This window comes from Antedon bifida, chromosome 7 (assembly GCF_963402885.1).
Source record: "Antedon bifida chromosome 7, ecAntBifi1.1, whole genome shotgun sequence".
Classification (NCBI taxonomy): domain Eukaryota; kingdom Metazoa; phylum Echinodermata; class Crinoidea; order Comatulida; family Antedonidae; genus Antedon; species Antedon bifida.
In genome coordinates, this window is record NC_136232.1 from 10518899 (window position 1) to 10540903 (window position 22005).

General features: G+C 32.5%; 4 protein-coding genes across 5 annotated transcripts; 2 read left to right on the forward strand and 2 right to left on the reverse strand.

Annotated features, from left to right (window-relative positions):
* Positions 1 to 180: 180 nt before the first annotated feature.
* Positions 181 to 6916, forward strand: LOC144847808 (autophagy-related protein 13-like). Of its 2 annotated transcripts, none has more exons than XM_078704334.1 (12): positions 181 to 291; positions 1204 to 1300; positions 1412 to 1492; positions 1737 to 1856; positions 2200 to 2431; positions 3020 to 3116; positions 3538 to 3642; positions 3946 to 4125; positions 4366 to 4525; positions 4652 to 4735; positions 5551 to 5667; positions 5965 to 6916. In XM_078704334.1, the coding sequence occupies exons 2-12, from the start codon at positions 1229 to 1231 to the stop codon at positions 6061 to 6063; spliced, it is 1347 nt and encodes a 448-aa protein (XP_078560460.1). In that variant the 5' UTR covers positions 181 to 291; positions 1204 to 1228; the 3' UTR covers positions 6064 to 6916. The 2 variants fall into 2 exon arrangements, with proteins under 2 accessions (XP_078560460.1, XP_078560461.1); XM_078704335.1 differs by having other exon boundaries at positions 4369 to 4525.
* A 1369-nt stretch (positions 6917 to 8285) lies between these two features.
* Positions 8286 to 13375, forward strand: LOC144848165 (uncharacterized). The gene is made up of 5 exons (XM_078704864.1): positions 8286 to 8724; positions 9019 to 9192; positions 11977 to 12134; positions 12223 to 12548; positions 12849 to 13375. The coding sequence occupies exons 1-5, from the start codon at positions 8341 to 8343 to the stop codon at positions 13346 to 13348; spliced, it is 1542 nt and encodes a 513-aa protein (XP_078560990.1). The 5' UTR covers positions 8286 to 8340; the 3' UTR covers positions 13349 to 13375.
* A 599-nt stretch (positions 13376 to 13974) lies between these two features.
* LOC144848166 (uncharacterized) lies at positions 13975 to 16868 on the reverse strand. The gene is made up of 3 exons (XM_078704865.1): positions 16258 to 16868; positions 14913 to 15046; positions 13975 to 14093 (listed from the first exon to the last, which is right to left on the reverse strand). Exons 1-2 carry the CDS (start codon positions 16718 to 16720, stop codon positions 14934 to 14936), a joined length of 576 nt encoding a protein of 191 aa, XP_078560991.1. The 5' UTR covers positions 16721 to 16868; the 3' UTR covers positions 13975 to 14093; positions 14913 to 14933.
* Positions 16869 to 18599: 1731 nt separating this feature from the next.
* On the reverse strand, positions 18600 to 21909 carry LOC144847713 (methylthioribulose-1-phosphate dehydratase-like). Its single transcript, XM_078704208.1, has 8 exons — positions 21785 to 21909; positions 21523 to 21614; positions 21278 to 21326; positions 21040 to 21157; positions 20405 to 20540; positions 19767 to 19827; positions 19311 to 19417; positions 18600 to 18828 (listed from the first exon to the last, which is right to left on the reverse strand). The coding sequence occupies exons 1-8, from the start codon at positions 21830 to 21832 to the stop codon at positions 18729 to 18731; spliced, it is 711 nt and encodes a 236-aa protein (XP_078560334.1). The 5' UTR covers positions 21833 to 21909; the 3' UTR covers positions 18600 to 18728.
* Positions 21910 to 22005: the final 96 nt, after the last annotated feature.

Consider the following 22005-nt stretch of genomic DNA (forward strand, 5'->3'; position numbering starts at 1 on the left):
ATTAAAACAAAACTAATAGTTATAAAGAAACCTTTTAAATAAGTAATTCAATTTATTTAATTTTATTTAAATTTGTATTAGTTTTTATTTTTAAAATAGCTGCAAGAAACTATAAAAAAAATAAAATTATAAAGTGTTCATAAAATACTTATGTAATACAATTTGACCTCTAAAAAAAAGAAAACAATAACAAAGTAGGCCTAGAAATCTGTGTCGAAATGATAAAATGCTTTTCAAAATGAAATAATCTACAATGTTTACATTTTAAATATTCATCTTGCTTGAAGATTGGTAAGAATTGTTTATTGTTTTAAATTTTTTAAGAATAAGATGTAGTCTATGGTTGGATAAGTATGAATATTTGACTGTATTTTGTTAGCCCTTCATTTCATCATCTCTTCATTTAATCATTCTTCCATTCCATACACGCGAGACCAGAAACAGACAACAGGCAGTGACTTCATTTTATATGTCGTGTGGTGTGACAATCATCATATCTATTTAGAATAAAATAGCCTATCCTGTAATAGTGTGGTTTTTATTGTATTGATTTTCACTGTGTATTGTATTTTGGCCTACTAAAATTACTTAATTTTTATTAATTATTAAATTGAATAATAAAAAGTGACAAGAAGTGATGATTAAATGTAGTAAATAGTTATTAATAGGCCTAGATCCTGGTTAAGTGACATAGATGATTTGTATTGTTGTATAGTAGTGTAAATTAAATTTTGCTGGTAGTTACTAGTGATAAGGTGGAAGTCTACCCAAAATATATAATGTATGTACAGAAGTAGGCCTACTGGTACCATCAAATATATAAACACCTTGTATGTAGGTTTTAATTAAAACATTTAATTTAAGATCTCTAAATTAATAATGTTGTTAGACTCTATGTCAGTTTAAGTTCACTTCTAAAACTATTCTTAATTTTTAAAATAGATGACATCATTCAAAGAGTCTTGGAATATATTTCAATAAAATATTTTGTAAAATTGGCTGCAATTTTTACAAAATGTGTGACTAAATGAATTTAATAATCCGTATTGTTTATAAAATATTAAGTTATGTCAAAATAAATTTAAAAACCAATGAATTTTGCAACATTAAAAAGTGTTAAGTAGTGAATTCATTGTAGTATTATTCAATATCAATATTTTTATTTGTTGTTTTCACATGATTTTTTTTCTTAAATTTTTTCAGATAATTCTAGTGATTTATCCTTAAAATGGCTCAGAGCATTTTGACAGATAAAGAGATTAAAGGTCTTGACCAGTTTACAAAATTCTTTGCATTAAAGGTACATTTATATCTTTTTTGGATTGCATATGAATAATATATAGGCCTATATATTGTACCGTATACATTTATTATTAATAAAAATATAAAAATTAACTTTAACCAATTTCAGTGTATTCAAGTGATAGTTCAAGCAAGACTAGGAGAAAAGGTCAATACGAGGTCAGGAAGTACATCATCACGGTCAGATTGGGTAAGAATTAATTTTGTGTTTGTTTCATTTCATTTTATTTATTTCATCATGAAAAAGGACAAATGCATAACAAAACAAAAAACAAAAGAAAAGAGTGTAAAATCTAAAAGACTGGTTAACCAAAAAGCTCACCAAAATGGAAATTGAACAGAGTTATATCAGATAGTTCTACCAATTTATTTTTTGGCTAAAATAAAGCAATCCCCTTTCCCTTGCTTAGATATTGTCGTATTTGTTTTTACAGTTTAACTTATCTGTGATTGATAAAGCAGGAGTCCAAGCTGAAGCGAGAAAACAATTAAATAATCGTCTTCCACAAATTGACGAACCACTATGTATAGAAATATCACTCAAGACCTCAGAGGTTGGTATTATGTTTTAAGCTCTGTCTATACTATCAAACTAGTTTGAAAACAAAAAGATATGATGTGCCCAAATATGGAAGTGATATGTCCAAATATGGTAGCTCTGTCTACACTATCAAACTTGTTTGAAAAAAGTGAGATGTGTACAAATATGGTAGTGATATGTCCATATCTGGTCACATCACATTTTTTTGTCACATAAAGTTTGAGTGTAGACAGAGCCTTAGAACATACTCAGCATGAGATTGAGATGTTCTAGGCTTCACTCACTCACTTTGCATCCTGATATATTGGAGTATTTTTTCTTTTCGTTTTATCACATATTTGTAAATTTATTTGTAGGGAGATTCAATGATCCTGGAGACTTGGAAGTTGGCCATGACAGAGAAGAGTGACCCCAGTGTTCGAATCTATTATAAAGTCTACAACAGAATGTCATTGCTGTTGAAATCTTTAATATGCCTTGCACGCACCACGCCCGCATACCGGGTTTCGCGTCATCAAAGTCCAGACGATTACAAGATATTCTATAGGATATACTTTGGTGAACCAAACAATAGTTTACTTGGTGAAGGTAATAGACATGTTATGCCTGTCATTCTTTTTCTTGGGCCTCTGACTTCCTTTGAAATTAATAAAAATAATAATGATAATATCCTGGATTTATATAGTGCCTAATGTTGTGAAACCTCTAAGCACTGAACATTATTACCCTATTCTTTTTTTTTTATTATCAAACACATATGGAAACATACTCCCATAATGCAGCTAGTAATCAGCGCAAAGTTGTGTCTTGATCTAACCGGGTTCCCATTTATACACCTGGGTGGAAAGAGGCAAACATAAGTAAAGTATCTTTCCTAAGGATATAAGCAATGCGCCAAGAGTTAGATTTGAACCTCGATCTTACGATCAGTTTTCGAATGTCCAACACACTCCGCCACATGCCCTTATTTACAGTATCAGATATTTATTAGGTAAATTTATCTAAATTTGGCTTCATTTTCATACATTTCAAATTGTGTAAATAACATTTTAAATATGACATAAGAAAAACTTTATTATCTCCAATCAGAAGAAATTACAGGAGCTGGCATTCCAACATACAACAAAATGTATAGATATAAAGATATAATTATTAATAAACAATTGTTTTTTGTAGATTACAAGAGTATTCAAGTAGGATCAGTATTAACCCCAGTTGGCTCTCTGGTATTATCAGCCTCTTATAGAACAAACCTAACACTCACTACTCAAAGGTACTGTATGATAACTTTTTGAAAATAAGAGGTTTTCGTTCATGCTGCTGAAATTATTGAATAGAATATTGGTTCCCTTATTTATTGATATGCTAGTTAATCTACACTATCACACTAAGTTTGACAAAAAACATGTGTTGTGCCCAAATATGGTAGTGATATGCCCATCTATGGTAGTGATATGACATCATCATGTCCCATATTTAGGCACATCACATTTTGTTGTCACATTAAGTTTGATAGTGTAGACAGAGCTTTATTCCAACTCTGTAAATCATTATACAATAGACTTGATAGCTATAATTGCGTGTAACTGATTACTAGACTAGGTTTAAAGTGAACTCTGGCAAATCAAAAGACTTTTAAATTTATAGCTCTCTAAATCAAAACTTGATTATTATTTGATCTGTTTGATTTTTAGATCATTGCAAAGAAGTAATTCAAATCCAATGAAAGTTTCTGATGATCATTATGGAAACTCTAAAAATACTACGGAATGTAGGCCTTGCACATCTACCAAAAACAGGTATTTTAAATGTTTTATGAATCGAGGACGTTGGGAAAGTCCTAATAAGGAGTTTCCAATTTGTGAGGACCTATACATTGTGTGCATGCAGGGACATATTTGATGTCCTTCTTTGGACAGTTTTTTGGATTGTACAAGTTCAGACGGTGACACAATAGGTCACTTCAATTCGAAAGTTCACTATTCTAATTTCTCATTTCTTCAAGAAAGTAATCTCAGTGATAAAACACTTCTATTTCTTTAGAAAATGCTAAATATAAAAAAAATGTAATAATAATGTCATTTAATATGATTATCTTTTAGGCAAACTGAAACATTTGTACCAGCACAGGATTCATATTCAGAGTATATCACAGACTTTTCTACCTCACCTCCTGACAAAGGGAACTATGACCTCTATGACATGTCTTCAAGACCTATAACCAATCCTCTTGCAATAGCTGACCTACCAGAAACTGAAGATGCTGTACTTGAAGGCCAAAGGTTAGTGTATTATTATTAGTTTTATAACTTAAAGAATCTTATTTTATAGTTGACCATTGACCTTTGAATCAGCCGCAGTCACAAAAAGTAATTTGAACAACTTAAAAAAAACCATCTTATAGCAAACCGTATAAGGAATTATACAGTAAATCTACATAATAAGTAATACAATATATTTTTGTTAAATATCAATCTCATAGTACTCTCATAGTAATATGTCATATAAAATTGTTCTTTTAGTAGTTTGAGTGGAGACCACAAACTTGGAGCATTTGCAAGCTTGAACCAGTCACTTGAGATTTCAAACAGCCAAGCTGATATACCATTTGTATCACTTTTATCAGATGTCCATGTAGTTGAATCACCTAAACATCAACATGTTCTTACAGATACAAAACAGGTGAGAAATAAAAAAATGAATAGTTGTAAAAATAATTCTACTATTCTTCTATCTAATCAGTTCTTTTTTTTATAAAGACTCCCAATGCATTATCATGACTGTGTTTTTTTTAAATTTGAATTTTAGGAAGATTTAGTGAATGTCCCTTCAACACCTTCTACGCTGCAAAAGTCCTCAGAAAGTGTTGAAGATTTTGTGATGGTGGATCTAGTAAGTAATACAGATATTAATTATTAATATTATTTTACTTTACTTTGTTAGAGAAGCTATCCTTTGCATTGTCATCAGCTTTAAGCTCTGTCTACACTATCAAACTTTATGTGACAAAATTATGTGATGTGTACATAATAATGGACATGATGATGTCATATGACTACCATATTTGGGCACATCACTACCATATTTGGGCACATCACTACCATATTTAGTCACATAACACCTTTTTGATAGTGTAGGCAGAGCTTTAGCAAACAACTACTAGGATGTCAGTCATATACCATATTATATAACACCTAAATAAATTCCTGTCGTTTGATTGGACGATTGTGGGTCACATGGCGTGCAATAGTACGCACTATTAAACGATCGTTTAATAATACTTTTTTAAACATTTTGTGTACGAAAAAAAAAAACGTTTCGCGGATGAAAAAAAATTTAGAATACAAAAATTACATTGAAATACAACAGCGCCACCTGTCGTCCTGCCTCTGTTTGTAAACACCACCGCGAGATATAACCTTTCATCATTCACCTCATGCCATTATTTGTACCATTACACTCATAAACATTCATTATTTGTATAATATGAAATGCTGAGAACTAGCAGCTTAAAGCAACTACGGTGCTGTAATTCAAATGAGCCAGCTACTCTTTGTATTAAATGATATAATACATTAATACATTAAACAAATTTTAATAAGTAAAATGTCAATAAATTGCAATAGTTTTACTCAAATTTATCTACTTACAAGAAATACATTTTTTTTTAAGTGTACTAAAGTAAAACAAAGGTTACTCTTTTTTAGAAACCAGCATTTGCTCGTTCTGATCCAACAAATGATTTTAGTAGTTTTTATCGGGATTTGCAATCTGCTCCAGATTTAGAGATGTTTCAAAATCCCAGAAGCCTCTCAGAAACACTGGTAAGCTTGTTTTACTTTTTTTTTTAATGTTGTAAAAACGTTTTAAGCTTTGTCTACACTATTAAAATGTATGTGACAACAAAATTGATATGCCCATATATGGACATGATGATGTCATATCACTACCATATTTGGGAATATAACTACCATATTTGGGCACATCACACTTTTTTGTCAAAATAGGTTGATAGACAGTGTAGACAGAGCTTAAGTTTACAGTACTTGCTTATTTTCATAAACAACAATGTAAAAGATATTTCAAAATGAATAATCATCAAATATATATATATATTGCAGGGGGAAGTACCTAAACAATTAGCAAAATATGAAGCAAGTGCGGGTGAAATAAATGAGTTTGTGGAAAGACTATTACAAACAAAAGAAGAAAATGAATAAAAGTTAAGTTAAGATATGATTTTTAGTGAAACTTATGTTGAATCTTGTCATGCCGAACTGCTTAAAAAAACTTATGTACTACCTGCTGCATAGAGAATATAGGATATAAGAATGAAATAATTAAATAATAATAATGAAGTCAAGTCAGACTGCAGAAAATATCTAATTTACCATCTGCTTAGCAATTATAATATCCATCAAAACAGACTGCCGTAATTTCTTGTTTTACAACTCGCTGCATGATATCACCATATTACAGTAATTAGAAATTTCAAAACCGGAGTTAACTTTTAAGTTCAAAGTATCTAACTATATTTATTAAAGGGTTAAAAGCTAATGTTATTGAGTTATTTATTTGTATTTCAAGTTTTATTTATTGGATATTGATTGTTATTACGTTGCTTTTTGAAGATGCAAATATCTGTTGATATGCAGGTTCTGTTTTTTCTGTTTTTAAATGTTAATTATTGTGTGATCATAAAATAATAGTATAAAATGTTGTGTTTGGTTTTGTTAATGTCTGAAATGTTGATACTGTACAAAATAAGCTCTACGAAGAAGAGCAGTAATAGAGGGCTCATTGTTGTCTTGTTGGCGTCGGCGTTTAAATGACTTCTAACCAATCATCTGCCAGTATCGAAAGTGACGTCTGTCTTTTGAGCGTCCCAATCCATGACACCATTTTACCAGAGCAGATAAACAAAATTGGCAAAATACTGCAAGACCAAAGTGTCCTTTTCGACACTGCTACATCAACTTTGATTATGAATTATCAACAACCAAAACAATTAATCATATATTATTATTTTATCTCGTTAATCGTTCAATAAAAACAAATAACGCAAAAACAAAAGTAACAGTATCGTTCGTATTTACACAGCATTAAATACATTTAACATTTTCAAGATAAAACACTTAAAATCGTCGTGAACACTAATGTAAACAAGTGTGACGCCAACAGTTATTACAGAATAAACATAAAATATTATGTTCTGTCTACACTGTCAAATTAGTTTGACAAAAAAAGTGCACCAATATGGCAGGCAGGGATATGCCCAAGTATGGTAGTGATATGACATCACCATGTCTATATATGGTCACATCATTTTTTTGTCACATAAAGTTTGATAGTGTAGCAAAGAGCTTAGAAAGAACTTTATAGAAAATTATAAAAAGACGCTGATGACCTTCCCGTGCCCAGTGCTAATGACCTTCTCGTGCCCAGTATCATCAAACTCATTCGGCGCATACGATCCTGTATCATCGCACCATTAGCGTCCTAATGAATTTTAAATGAAACTGTATAAATGATTTTGCCTCATAATGACAACATAACGACATTGGCTGAGTTAAAATAGCGATGTTTGCTTTATATTCTATACAGCAAGAACAGACAGATTACATTTAAAATGTCATTTGACTGATAACGTTATCTCTGACGTATCGAAATGTCAGCTAGTGGCTTGTTTTGTGTAGCCTAATTCACAATGTTGTTATCAATTTAGTCCCGCGATTCATTCATTCGGTTTATTTATTCATTCATTCCTCAGTGGTGTTCATGCAGTACATCATGCAGTACATAATTTGAATATTGACAAGTAGTATGTATACAACCATATACCGTAATACACGTGAGCATGAATCACGATTAACGTAAGGACGCAACGTAAGGACTTAAAAATAGGTTGTCCAATCACAAGCGACGGATCATCCAAATGTCGTTTGTGATTGGTCAAATTACTTGCGTTGCGCGTACGACTTCCGTTGCGCGTACGTCTTGCGTTGTGACATGGGAATCAAGCTTAAAGCTCTGTCTTCACTATCAAACTTTATGTGACAATGTGTGATGTACCCAAATATGACATCATCATGTCCATATATGGGTACATCACACTTTTTTGTCACATAATGTTTGATAGTGTGGACAGAACTTAAGTACTCGTTGACGCCCGTATTCCTATATGTTATGCAACTGACGACGCGTCGTCTCGACTCTCACGTAACCACCTGCCATGTATCATTTTAAATAATCTATGATGTAATGACTTTTAAAAGGCCATGTATTTAGAAGTAAACAGACGTGTATTGTTATACAGTAGTAATGGAACACGTTCCTAACAGAAAGCAAACAATGATATAGTGCAGTGTTTATCTTTGTTATCAAGTTCATTCTAGCTTTCATTGTGGCGAGGTTGTTTACTGGTTGGTGATAGAACATTGTAACTCACAATAAATTAGACTTCCTCAAATTATACTTAGTACGAAACAATATACAAAATGGATTTATATTTAGTTATATTCTTTGTAAGTGTTTCTTTTATGGAATGTTTAAGTCAATCGGTTGAGAACCCAACGTCTGTGTTGATCCTCGGGGCAGGAGCAACCGGCTTACAGGCAGCTCAGACTCTCATTGACAATGGAGTTGAAGACTTTTTAATCCTGGAAGGTGCAGACTATATCGGTGGCCGGGTGCACGATGTGGAGTTCGCTGGTGTTCAAGTAGAACAGGGCGCCAATTGGGCTCAACCGAGTAAAGGAAAAATTGAAGATTTGGTGAAAGAGCTTCAAATGGAAACTCATTTGACCAACTGGTACTCATTCGTAGCTTACAATAGCACTGGACATAATATAACGGATGAAGCAACCCAAGTTTTTAATGTGGTAAGTCTCGTTACTAAGGCTAAATTGTGGCAGAATTGTCTATTTCATTGTTCTTATTAGTGGCGCAATTGCCCATGTTTCATAGATAGGCTACATCAAGGCAATCTAGCAGCAGGATACTGAGCTCGCCTTGCTAAGATAGGAGTTCGTAACAATCCTCCTCTGATCTTATGTCTGGATCTGTGTACTGTACTATAATATTCTCCGCGCGGCACAGTGTCTGTTAAGGGGCATGGAACTGATCGTGTCGCAACTAAGATGTTTTTTCTAATAAAGTTAGGCCTAATTTTCTAGATGGAAGAAAAGCTACGAAAAGCATTTAACATTGCTGAAGATCTTTGGGATCTTGGAGACACCGATATGTCAATTCGATCTGGATTGAGAACGGTTGGTTGGTTGCCAAAGACGCCACTTGAACATACAATCGAATGGTCATACACAGATTACGAATTAGCAGATATTCCAGAGGTAATTTACCGTACTAAAATGAATTAGTGTGTAACTAAGCTGGTTGAATATGGAAGGAAAAGGCTGTTATATTAGTTAGTTATTAATCTGCATTAAGCTTTTGTTATACATAACCACAAGTTCAAAGTATCATGGATTTTTATCTTTTTGAAAAATATTTTCAAATTTCTTTAACACAATGAGCCCGACAATCAGTCATTATGGAAGTTTGACTCCACCAGATACACCCTTCTATGTACCCCCATTGATTGTCAATGGTGCATTCAATTTGTATTCATTTCCATACAAATACTTTTCAAAAGCATATTCGTTCTATCTCAACAGGCCCAATGGTGTCTGCCAGAAATCTATTGCGCGACACTCTATCTTCTCTTTTGAACATTGTAAATACTATTTGCTTTAAATAGTTAATACCCCTGTTGGCATTTTTGAAACATAATACTACAGTATGTCAACCGGGATTTAATATCAAAAGCATTATTCATGCTTGACTTTTGCTTGAAAAGGCTGAGGTGTGTTCTACGAGGTGACGGATTACCCTAGTTTGACAGAAAAAGTGTGATTGCCCAAATATGGTAGTGATATGCCCGAATATGACATCATCATCATCATAAATGGGCACATCACATTTTGTTGTCACATAAAGTTTGAGTGTAGACAGGGCTTAACTGCTTGTGATTTGTCAAAATTACGTTGCATTACGCATACGTCCCTTCATTGCGTCCCCCAGTGAATGGGTTTTTGGTAGACAGCAAAAAATACGTCAAATTGAGCGTACTAATGCTTTGGCAAAATGATGACGTATTTTCCCTAAACTTCTTCACCATGCTCACTGACCCTATTAGTCAGGTGGCTTAACAACAAAAAATGAGGAAATCGTTACACGGTGGACAAAAGCGCCAAATTTGGCATGGAGCTTCGTTGGGACCTACCAATTGATTTTTGCCTAGGAGCCACTCTAGTCGTAATTTATTTTTCAAGATGGCGGCCAAAATCCAAAATGGCCGCCAATAAATTGGAAAATCTCATTTCATTTGTTGCAGAAGTCACATATAGGCAAATGAACTATCAAAACATAAGTATTCATGGTCATTGAAACATATTTTAGACATTTTGCATGACATGGGTCATTTGTTGTTAAGATGGTGGCCAAAATCAAACATGGCTGCCAGTAGCCTAAACTGGAATATCATTCTGGTTGCAGAAATCGCATATAGGTATCAAACGAAGTTGGAAAACATGGAGTAGGCCTAATCATGGTCATTGAAACATATTTTAGACATGGTACATAATAGGCCTATAGGTCACTCGTTGCAAAGATGGTGGAAAAATCCAAAATGGCTGCCAGTAAACTAGGAAATCACATACAGTATCTGTGGACGGCAGACGTAATATGTAAATGAAGTAGCTGTAGTAAATGGTAGAGGTGGTATGTAAATTACAAGTAACTGTAAAAAAAATCTATAAAAAAAAGTTATAACCAGTTCAGTTTCTGAAAATGTGGTATTTTTGGGAAAATAAAGATTGAGGGCGCTGTTCACATAAGTAAAAGTACACTTTTTTACCTGTAACTAACTAAGTTTTTGTCAGAATATTTTTTAAATGGTCTTATTTGATAGATAATTACATTTTCTTTATATTAAAGAAAACAAATTTTACATTAAATATCCATAGTTCAGATAAATTTACGTTAAGTGCCTAAAATCAGCAAATATAACACATTTTAATACATAACAAATACTATTGGATGTTAACAAATTACAAATTTAGTTATCATAAATAGGATTCTTTTACATTTTCATAGAAACTGTTTTATTATAAAACATATAAATATATATTTTTCTAACAATTTCTCATAAAAAAACTTTTACGACCACTAGTTTTCGAGATATAGAAATGTGTACTACCAGTACAGGTCAAAGGTCAATAACAAGAATCTGGGTGATTTTCTTGGAAAAGTTTGTATTAGACTGAATAGAAACATCCATCTTCTGATTAATTTGAGACCTATTTAAAGTTTGTCCAACTGTTAGTTACCAAGTTATATGACATGTAGGTCAAAGGTCAAAAATACCAAAAATCATACTTCTGGTCATTTTTTGACAAATGTTTCCATTAGGACGAATATTAATATGCATCTTCCAAATAATTTGACACTAAAATTATTTAATTTAATGTAAGCGTTGCGGAGATATGGTTATTTTGTTTTCAATTGGATTAAAATATTCAAATTGAGGTCAAAGGTCAAGGAAAAACTTTAGAAATTTGATAACGTGGGTTTTTATAACTAGCATGGTTAAAAAATTCATAAAATGCAATGCTTGCACTTTCCTTCTGATTTGCAGACTAAAATACATTAGGAATGGGCTATTTGTGACTTTGTATACGATTATATGTATTTCAATTTCAATGGCTACCATTTTTATTTTTGGGCGCCATCTTGGAACTCACTTTATATAATATTTCCTGAATCGGTTTTACTGACCTCAGAAATTCTCGATTCAGTACATTATTTGTCTATTTGTAACTTTTACAGCCAGAGATATATGATATACCAATTTACTGGCAGCCATTTTGGATTTTGGCCGCCATCTTGGAAAATCGGAAGCTGATCGGGTGGCTCCTAGGCAAAAATCAATTAGTACGCCTAAAAGAAGCCCCATGCCAAATTTGGTGCTTTTGTCCGCCGTGTAACGTTTTAGTCGCTAAGCCACCTGACTATATGTACTAGTGAGAACCACGCTCTGAAACCTGTTTGTGCCATTAATCCATGTTTTTATTTAGCTTTCATCTTTGAAATTTCACTCCACTGAAGTTGGCGAATTTATTAAACGTGCAGCTGGCAGTACAGATGAAGACAAACCTGTATTTGTTAAAGATCCACGTGGATACAAATACATTTTCAATGCTACTCTGGACTTCTTATCAGACAAAACTCACAGGTAAATGTATGGTTAATTATCAATAAATTAGAAACGTTTTCAAATATTTAGAAATTGTTTATTTGTTTTCAATTTTTTTATTGCACAGCAACAAGATTCTTCTAAACAAAGTTGTAACAACAGTCGACCAAAGGTCACCAGATCACGTGATTGTTACTTGTAGTGATGGGACACAATACCAAGCGACCAATGTCATTGTGACTTTTAGCTTAGCCGTGTTACAAAACCAAGTTGTCACTTTCAAACCCGACTTGCCAGGCTGGAAGATGAGGACGCTGAACCGTATCGAAATGGCGTCGTACAGCAAGATTTACGTGAAATTTCCGAAGAACTTCTGGGGTGACCGTGAGATTATCATGAGAACTAGCGACCAGCGGGGAAAGTATCCATTTTTCATAAACTTGGAAGCAGAGGGTTAGTAAAAACAAGGCAATCTAACAACAGGATGCTGAGCTGCGGAGATCAAAGGGTTTATCTGTGGCTGCGACAGACACCGCGCTCTGCGAGGAATATGTACATAGTACAGTACTGTTGGTATTTGTCGCAGCCAGACTTTATCAAAAGTCTATTACGAATTTCTATCTTGGCAAGGCGATCTCAGTGTCCTGTTGTTAGATTACCTTGGTAATGATAAGTATTTTTTTAACATAAACTATTTTGTTTTACTAATTTTGTTTTTCTTCACATATTTTATCAATTATTATCTTTCCCTAGGTTTGTATCCCGAAGGAACAAATGCATTACTTGTAGAAGCGACTGGAGATGAGTCTAAAAGAATCGAAGCTCAACCTGACGAAGTGACGAAAGCTGAAATCGAAGAAATGTTCAGAGGAATTTTTGGTGAGGAGAATGTTCCAAACATAACGAACATTTTCATTTCGGGTTGGACGCGGAACCCCTTGACGCTAGGAGCATATTCTTTATGGACGCCAAACCTAGAAGAAGAGTGTACTAGTAAAATGCAGTCACGTGTTGATAGATTGTTTTTTGGTGGGGAACACACGAGCGAAAATAGTGGTTTTGTAATTGGCGCGATCGAAAGTGGCGAGAGGGAAGCTTTGAAAGTTGTCGAATGCCAAGCGGGTAACGATTGTCCTCAATGGGAGGCGGAGCAATCGTGTTACTGTGGAACTAATGCGGTATCTAAAAGTTCTGCTAATATTTTTGTAATTTCATTATTGGTCTTGTTTGTGTCTTGTATTAAAACTCACTGAAGCAAATTAAAGGTGTATGGACGCGCATTGCTCATCTCTTATTATTTCTAACATGGATTCAAAAAAGCGTTAATTCTAATAAAGCAATGTCTTGAGCTATTAATTAATTTAACACCGTGGTTAGACTTTCAATTGACCAATCAATTACGTTAATTCTACCGGAATCCTATGCACGGCGTTAATCGAACATATTTAACTGGTCTAAAAATATTTTAGTCGTCCGGTGTCTTCTTCTAACTTGAATCGGACTAATTACCATATAGATTAACACTGTGTTGATTAGTGTGTCAATAATTAGTTTATTTAATAACGGTATCATCAATAAAAAATTATATACTCTTTTGATGATTCATGAAACATACGTCATAGTTGAATCCAATCCTAAATGATTAAGACAGTAGCCTAATACACAAAACATTGTCTCGAAACAGACTCCCCACGTCAGTAGAGTGACACAACGGGAAAACAAAAAGTTTACGCGCAAGCCATCGGTTGTTGAACGCGCGAGCCATCGGTTTTTGAACGCGCGTTCAAAATGATGTATCTATCCGTGGTGTCACTCATTAAATTAACTGGCCTTCTTTTTGAACATGTTTGTCTACGATAACAAATTGCAGAAATTTTGCTGATTATTCTCAACTGGCTTCGATCAGCAAGAAAACGGCTGCGGTACCAGTAGTAATTTTGAATAGCGTACGTTTCTGTTGGCACTTACACGTCATGTTCGTTCAAGATGTTACTCTCCCTAAAATGAAATGAGATATAATTTAAGGCATGTATTTTAGGACAATGTGCACCCCGTATCCACCCTTTATTTGGGACTTCGTAGTGTATGATACATTATAGTTTCATCATTTACTGTATGAATTGTTTATTTCTTCTCTGTAGTACAGCACTTATTATATGAAAGTATTTTAATTTTAAAATCAAGCATTGCAATTAATACTAGATATTCCTTTTAATCTTTCATTACATCATTTTGATCACGTAAAATTGAACATTTTAATAGATATTATCTCAAGCACCTTTCTTGAACATTAAAAACAGCGGTGATAATTGAGATATTGTATACCGTACACGTTTCATGCATCGTTGTAAATATGTTTCTAAATATTTGCGAAAACAGTAATGATTAAGTCTGACAATTGCAAAAGTTGGTGTCACATTTAGTTTTAGATTTGTTTTCAATAACAATTTTAACATTTGCTTTTGAATCTACATTTTGATCGCCTAGAAAAGAGTAATTGAAAATCTTAGTTATAACTAAATATGTGTTGTCTATAATTAAACGTTATAAATACCAGAAGATTATTATTATTATTAAGTATAAATTTAAATCATAATTTTAAGCTAAGTAAGCTTAAAGCTTGGTTCACACGCAACGCAAGGACGTAAGTGCAACGCAAGCGAGTTCGACCAATCACGAGCGAAAATTCGGATAATCCATCGCTTGTGATTGGTTAAATTGCTTACATCGCGCTTACGTCGTTGCGTTACGTTCTAGTGGGAACCAAGCTTTAGTATTTAAGAACAATGAGGAAAATACAATAGATACTAAACTAACCGTTTTATTCTATCCATTGTTTTAACCAAAAAGAAAGTGACACCATTCGGTTGTTTGTTCCGTCGAGTTGACGTCACCAAGCAGATCTTGACACGGGTTTTTATTTTCACTTTTATCGTCTTTAAATCGTTTACCTATTGCAAACAAAAATAGTTGTTAGTTTTATATGATACTTTATTTTTATGATTGAAGATGATGATGATGATGGCGATGATTACGCTGTGAAAATACAAAATATTTGATAAGATTAAGATGTATTTTCCCCCAAAAACATTAAAAATGAAGATTAATTAAATCAGACTTTGAATAAGTTATTTTGTAGTTTTAATAAAGTTAATCACTTCCGTAGAAAAAAAAGAAAAAAATTAATGTTTTCACTTATAAAATGACAAAATAAATGGCAGCCAATTTGACTATTTTTTGCTTTAAATTACAGTTTTTTCACGGTAAATACATTTTTTTCGATCTAATTTTTGGTCAAAGTGGATAACTATTATGTGACATTAAAATGGTATATTCAACAAAAAAATGTTTAATAATTATTTTTTCAGGGGGACAATACATCTTTAACTATAATGATGATACCGACAGATTGAGTATGCGGGGTGGTTATTTATTTCATTTGAAGTCCGTCTAGGCCTACTCAACTTCCAGTTTTCAGTTTGATTATGAGACCAGTGATGATGCTATTATGAACATCAGAGTAATAGTGGTAGGCATGCTGATCATGATAAGACAAGGGATGACAAAACGGATATGATAGAATGGATATTGTTTATGATACCAAAGATGTTGATAATGAAAGTGTGGTTGATTTTTAAATTATGGTACTGATAAGACAGAGTGATGATACAACTGAAGAAGATGATTATGATACCAGTGATGATGCTATTTATAAAAATGAGAGTAATAGTGGTACTGATAATGATAAGACAAGAGGTGATAAAACGGATATGATGGAACAGATAATGATGGAGATATTGATTATGATACCAATGATGTTGATGATGAAAGTGTGGTTGATTTTTAGATTATGCTACTGGTAACACATAGATAATGAGACAACTGATGATGAAACTGATGAAGATAATTACTGATACCAGTGATGATGCTAGTTTATGAAAATGATCAGAGTAATACTGATAATGATAAGACAAGGGATGATACAACTGATATGATGGAACGGATATTTGTTATGATACCAATGATGTTGATGGAAAGTTGATTTGAGTAGATTATGGTACTGATAAAACATAGATACATGAAACAGATAATGATACAGAATGATGATGAAACTGATGAAATTGGCATGGATGATAAAAAAACAATATATCAATTGTCTTACCGTACGGCCCGGTCCACCATCCACCACGTGACTGTTCGCTAGATGCTCCTCTCTTCATATCAATATTACCAATAGACCGTTGAATCTTCCCTAATAAATGTCCTTGATTCCTCAATCTATCAAAATACTGCAGAAATTCACCCGAAGGCTGATTACGTATTCGAATCAGCAGCTGACAGAATGTTCCGCAATCTGTTAACCGTAAGATGGCTGGCAAATTGACGTCTTTTACAGAACTTCTTCCGTCAAATGCAGCGTTAAAGTAGTTATCTGCTGTGGAAGGTAAGGTTTCTAATGGCAAAGAGTTTGGACGTAGTTGTCCTGTTAAAACGGGATGGTTATTATTTGAAGTTCGCCTAGGCTTACTCAACTCCCAGTTTTCTGCATTTTGCGACACTAAAGACTTTGGTTGCACCACCACTATCAGTAAAGGAATGACCATTAACACTGTAATCATCTCCATACCTAGATTGTTATCCAAATGTGTGTATCAATTTAAGTTACCTGACAGTATTTATACACTTTTGTCTAATTTGAATTCAAATTATGCTTTCATACTTGTGGGCGTCCTGAAACTTGTTGTTGCTAATTATAACCTAGTGAATATTTGATGGGGATATTATAACCTGCACCGTGTTATTACTAAATATTAATATTCAATTTCTGCTAACAAAAATAAAGTACACATATCACTTCTCGATTACAAGTATCTAGCATAGATTAGTTTCTCCTTCCTAGAAAGTGGGATAATTATGACGTCGCAATGTTGTTGATTGGATAAGAATACATTTAGACAGATAAATGTTGTTTTCTCTTTAGTGGCCATGACGTTTACATAACATTATGTAAAAAAAACATTACAAAGTAAAACAATAAATGAAAGACAATGAAATGAAAAGTTATTCTGTGTAATATTCTTGGACTTCTCACTTCATTTGGACAATTCTTGTTAATTTACAAAGTATTGGTAAACCATAAACTTATTTTCAATATTAAAATCTTATTATTTAACACGTCATGGAGATAAAATTGTCCGTTACCTCTGCCTGACGACTTTATAGAAATTCCGGAATGAGATTTAGTCCATGCCTGGACGCAGAGGTGGCACTCGAGAGGGTGGAGTAGGTATAAAGAAAGTCACGTTATGGAAATTGAAACATTTTGTAAAATTAAAAGCTTGCGTGGTACACATTCCGCTCAGTTTGTACCCACGTGTAATATCTGTCCCTATTTTGTTGTTTTAGTGACAATTTTCTATTCGTCATTTAGGCTTGACAGAAATTAATACTGATATAATTACCCAGAATCAAAAACGGAATCTCCAGAGGTGAGGCAGTATTGCAATGCAGTATAAACGCCTACGCAACAAGCGAAATATGTCATAAAATATTGTAATTTACACGTTACACGAAAGAAAATCATTAGATTTATATTAAAAAACGAAAATAAAAACCATTAGATAAGTAGTACTAATGTACCGGTACACAATATTCACACGTCCAAATGTCTTAATTGAAATGATACGTATACTATTTTTATGATGACGTCACTGATAACATTTTAAATAAAAATATCTTCGAATGTTGGTTCAATTACAGTACGTCAATTCGATTCAGTTTAGTTTAAATTGAAAACTCGTTATGAAAATGATGAGGAGAGACAGAAAGTTGACGCGCGCGTACTATCATCGTAGTTATCAGTTCAAACGCGCGCGTAACATTATTCAACTATATAATTTAATTATCTTCGACCGTTGGTTCAATTACAGTACGTCAATTCGATTCAGATTATTTTTAGTTTAAACTGAAAACTTGTTTTGAAAATGATGAGGAGAGATAGAAAGTTGACGCGCGAGTAGTTCATCATTTTAAACGCGCTCGTCACTATTATCGTAGTTATCACTTTAAACGCCCGCGTAACATACATTATCGTTATCATTTTAAACGCGCGCGTACCATTATCGTAGTTATCAGTTTAAACGCGCGCGTAATATTATTCAATTATATAATTTAATACTTTCCTGGGTTATTATAGTTTGAATTTTAATCTTATACAGTAATTATTCAAGTTCAAACACAGTTTAAATCTTTTATATTAATTTATTTAATTACCATAAATCTCATACACCATAATAACTTAACAATACCGGTAATACAATTTTAGGATACTTTTCATTGGTTCAACTCTGTTATTAAAATATTTTAAGGTTTAAAATAATTAATTCTCTAACCACAGATTTTGCAATCAATTTAATTATCCATAGGAGATAATTATTTTAACACAATTTCCAATTTATACATCGTCTAATATGTTACAATAATTTAATACATTTTTTTAAGGGGGGGGGGGGGGGGGGCGTTGAGGTTACATAAAAGTTGTTTTTTACATTTGTATTTGTTACATTTCCAGTACTAAATATTACTTGTATATATCTATAGAAAAATAGATATTTAATTTATATGGTAATAATTTTAAACTATTCCACCCTCATTTTGTGGTGTTTTTGTGGGATCCAGTCCACATTGCTTCATTTGCACTGCAATCGAAAATAGGTAGTCATAGCATTCACACCTACAGAAGAAAAAATAAAATTATATAACTGTATAAATATATATTTTTAAATAAAAAAAATATACATTTAAAAATGGCGAACACTGAACTTGCATTAATAAAATATAGTAATTTACTAATAATAATAACTTTATTCACAATCTCAGATCAAATTAAAAGTATACATTATTAAATATATTATAATTAAAATCCAATACAAATTACTGTTAGAATTAAGAATTTTAAACAAAAAATAATTTTCAATATTCACTTTATATATCAAAATTGACAGGCAAATATCATATTCATTCATTTTATTATTAGTCTAAATTTACAATTGATATTTACATTGATTTTGATTTCTTCAAAATAAAATTATATAATTGTATAAAAATATATTTTAAAATAAAAAAATTTACATTTAAAATGACTAAACTTGCATTATTAAAATATAGAATAAATAAATTAATCTAAAATGTTATTAATTTAAAATTGATATTTACATTGATTTTGCTTTCTGCCAAGATTCACCCCACACGTATACGCCATGTCGCCTCACAAGAACCGCACAGGATTCTGGGTATTCATTCATGGCTCTTGCCATACGATCCTGATTTAAAATAAATACATAAAGTGTTTTGCCCATATATGGACATGATGATGTCATATCATATTTGGGCATATCACTACCATATTTGGGCACATCACACTTTTTTTTTCAAACTAGTTTGATTGTGTAGACAGAGCTTTACATGTTTAATATCAATCATAACATATCATCAAGATTCAAGTGGCCTAATGGTAAGGCATCTGCCTACTAAGTAGAAAAGACGAAGTTCGAATCACAATTAGCCCCAAGACAATATTTATTACCTCTGCTAGGAGGTTATGTGACCACCTTGTTTGTGTTTTATTGATAGATTGTTTAAATCCATCACAATCTATAAATGTTACATCACCTTTAAGTCCCGTTCCTCTGGTGTGTTTTCAATAATTGGTACAATTAATTCTTCATCATATCTGAAATATTTAAAAAAATTATAAAATGTAATCGTCTAAAAACCCATTTCTTAAAGTGTGTTTTCAATAATTGGTACAATTAATTCTTCATCATATCCGAAATATTGAAAAACACTATGAATTTGTTCAAAATGTAATCGTCTAAAAACCCATGGAGTAAACATAACTCTATAAATGTATATATCAAATTTCTTATCAATATGTAGCACATTTACTGATAATATAAATTAAACCATGCCTACATACAACATTATATATAACAAGAATGGGGTTAATAGTTATATATGTTATCTAATATTGGAGAAACATTCATATATAAAATAATTGGTTGATAGGTGGGAATGTACATTATACATTTCAGAGTTTTAATTTATCAAATCTAAAATTAAGGTTTTTTCTTTGCACATTAAGTTTTGCTGTGGCTCTACTACATTACCATAGATACTTGCAACATAAAAATCAAACTAACAAATATATTTTTAAATAGCAAAATTATTTCCAATAACAACTTTAGGAATCACTTTTTTCATCTTCTGTAGAATTAGTTTGTCACAAAACTTGTTTTATAAAATGTTACCTATAATTTCCCCCGCTTGAGCATTTCTTAATGCCTTTGATCATTTCCTGGTGCGTGATACGGAACTCGTTTCCGAGATACATCAGTGTTGCCATGACAGCCGCTTGAGAATGGGTGTGAATTACGGCACCAGCTCCTAAAGCACGACAGAAATCAATTATGCAAGAAGTTCTGCCATAGTTTTCAAATTTGTTTTTTTAAAATAATTTCTTCTTTTTTAAAAATAAATAATTCATAGTGTTTATGTAGCAGTTTTGTGGTAAATTATTGTGGGGGATATATTCAGTGTATCAAGTGTATTCAAGTGTTAATAGAGATGACAGTGAGGCATGAAGTTTGAATTTGAAACTGTCCATATGGCCATTTTATCTATACTAGCTTCCCTAGATGCAGAGAACGTGATAGCATGTGTGATGTATAATAATTAAAGCTCTGTCCACACTATCAAAGTTTATGTGACAAAAAAATGTGATTTGCCCATATATGGACATGATGATGTCATATCACTACCATATTTGGGCATATCACTACCATATTTGGGTACATCTATAGAGATATTAGTGAATAATATCTCTATGGTACATCACACTAGTTTGACAGTGTAGACAGAGCTTAACACAAAATATATGAGTTACCTCTCATAGTGTAAGCATTCATAAACAAAGGAGTACATTGACTTTTTTTTAGTTTCTTCTCGGGAGGAGGGCAAGATATATCCACATTCTCAATATCTTGCACAAAAATGTCTTCTGCCTATAAAATAAAAAAAAAATTAATTGTTGAAGACGGAAGATGACCACTCTGACCGACTGGATTATTGTGATCATGCCCAGAAAATGGTTCTGCTTCGTTGCTTTTGGAGTGAATGCTCACCTGAATGCGTTCCTTTTGGACCCCTGATGGTGCGATGTAGATTTCGGATCTGTAAGAACATTAAATGTATTTCAAATTTGAATCTTACTGAATGTCTATGTGGTTTTTATTCTGACTGTACTGGCAATTAACAGTTAAAAATCGACCAATCAAATTAGGACCTACATTATTCTTTAGAAGGAAAAAGCACACTTCTTTTCACTATACATCATATGATATAATTTGTAATTTTACAATTTACAAACCCAGACTTGATAGTAAGTCCTCCACCAGTTCCTGTGACCCAGCCCAGGTTATAGAACAACCTACATAATTCTGGAATCAATTTTCTGGGATCCTGGAAAAAAATCAAAACATTCATTCAGCAGTTTGTCAACATCAGTTTGGCCTCAGACCATAGGTATACCTATTTATGCTCAGACAGTGGCCTAAAATAATAGGATGTCCATATATTGACTATGATTCATTGTACAACCGTTATTCTAGATTATTGGTACTTGCCCCTACCTTTTCATTTTGAAAACTAATATTATCTGAATTATTCATTCTTATCATTATTCATTATTTGCTTTTATAAACCAGTGAAGCTGTTTCACCAACCTCTACTTCGACTAATAATGGCAATGTGTCATTCGTCTGCTGTCGTTTTATTACATTTATAATTACGTTAAATGTTAAAAAATGTATATAACACTAAACAAAATATTTATTTTATAATACAAAATAAT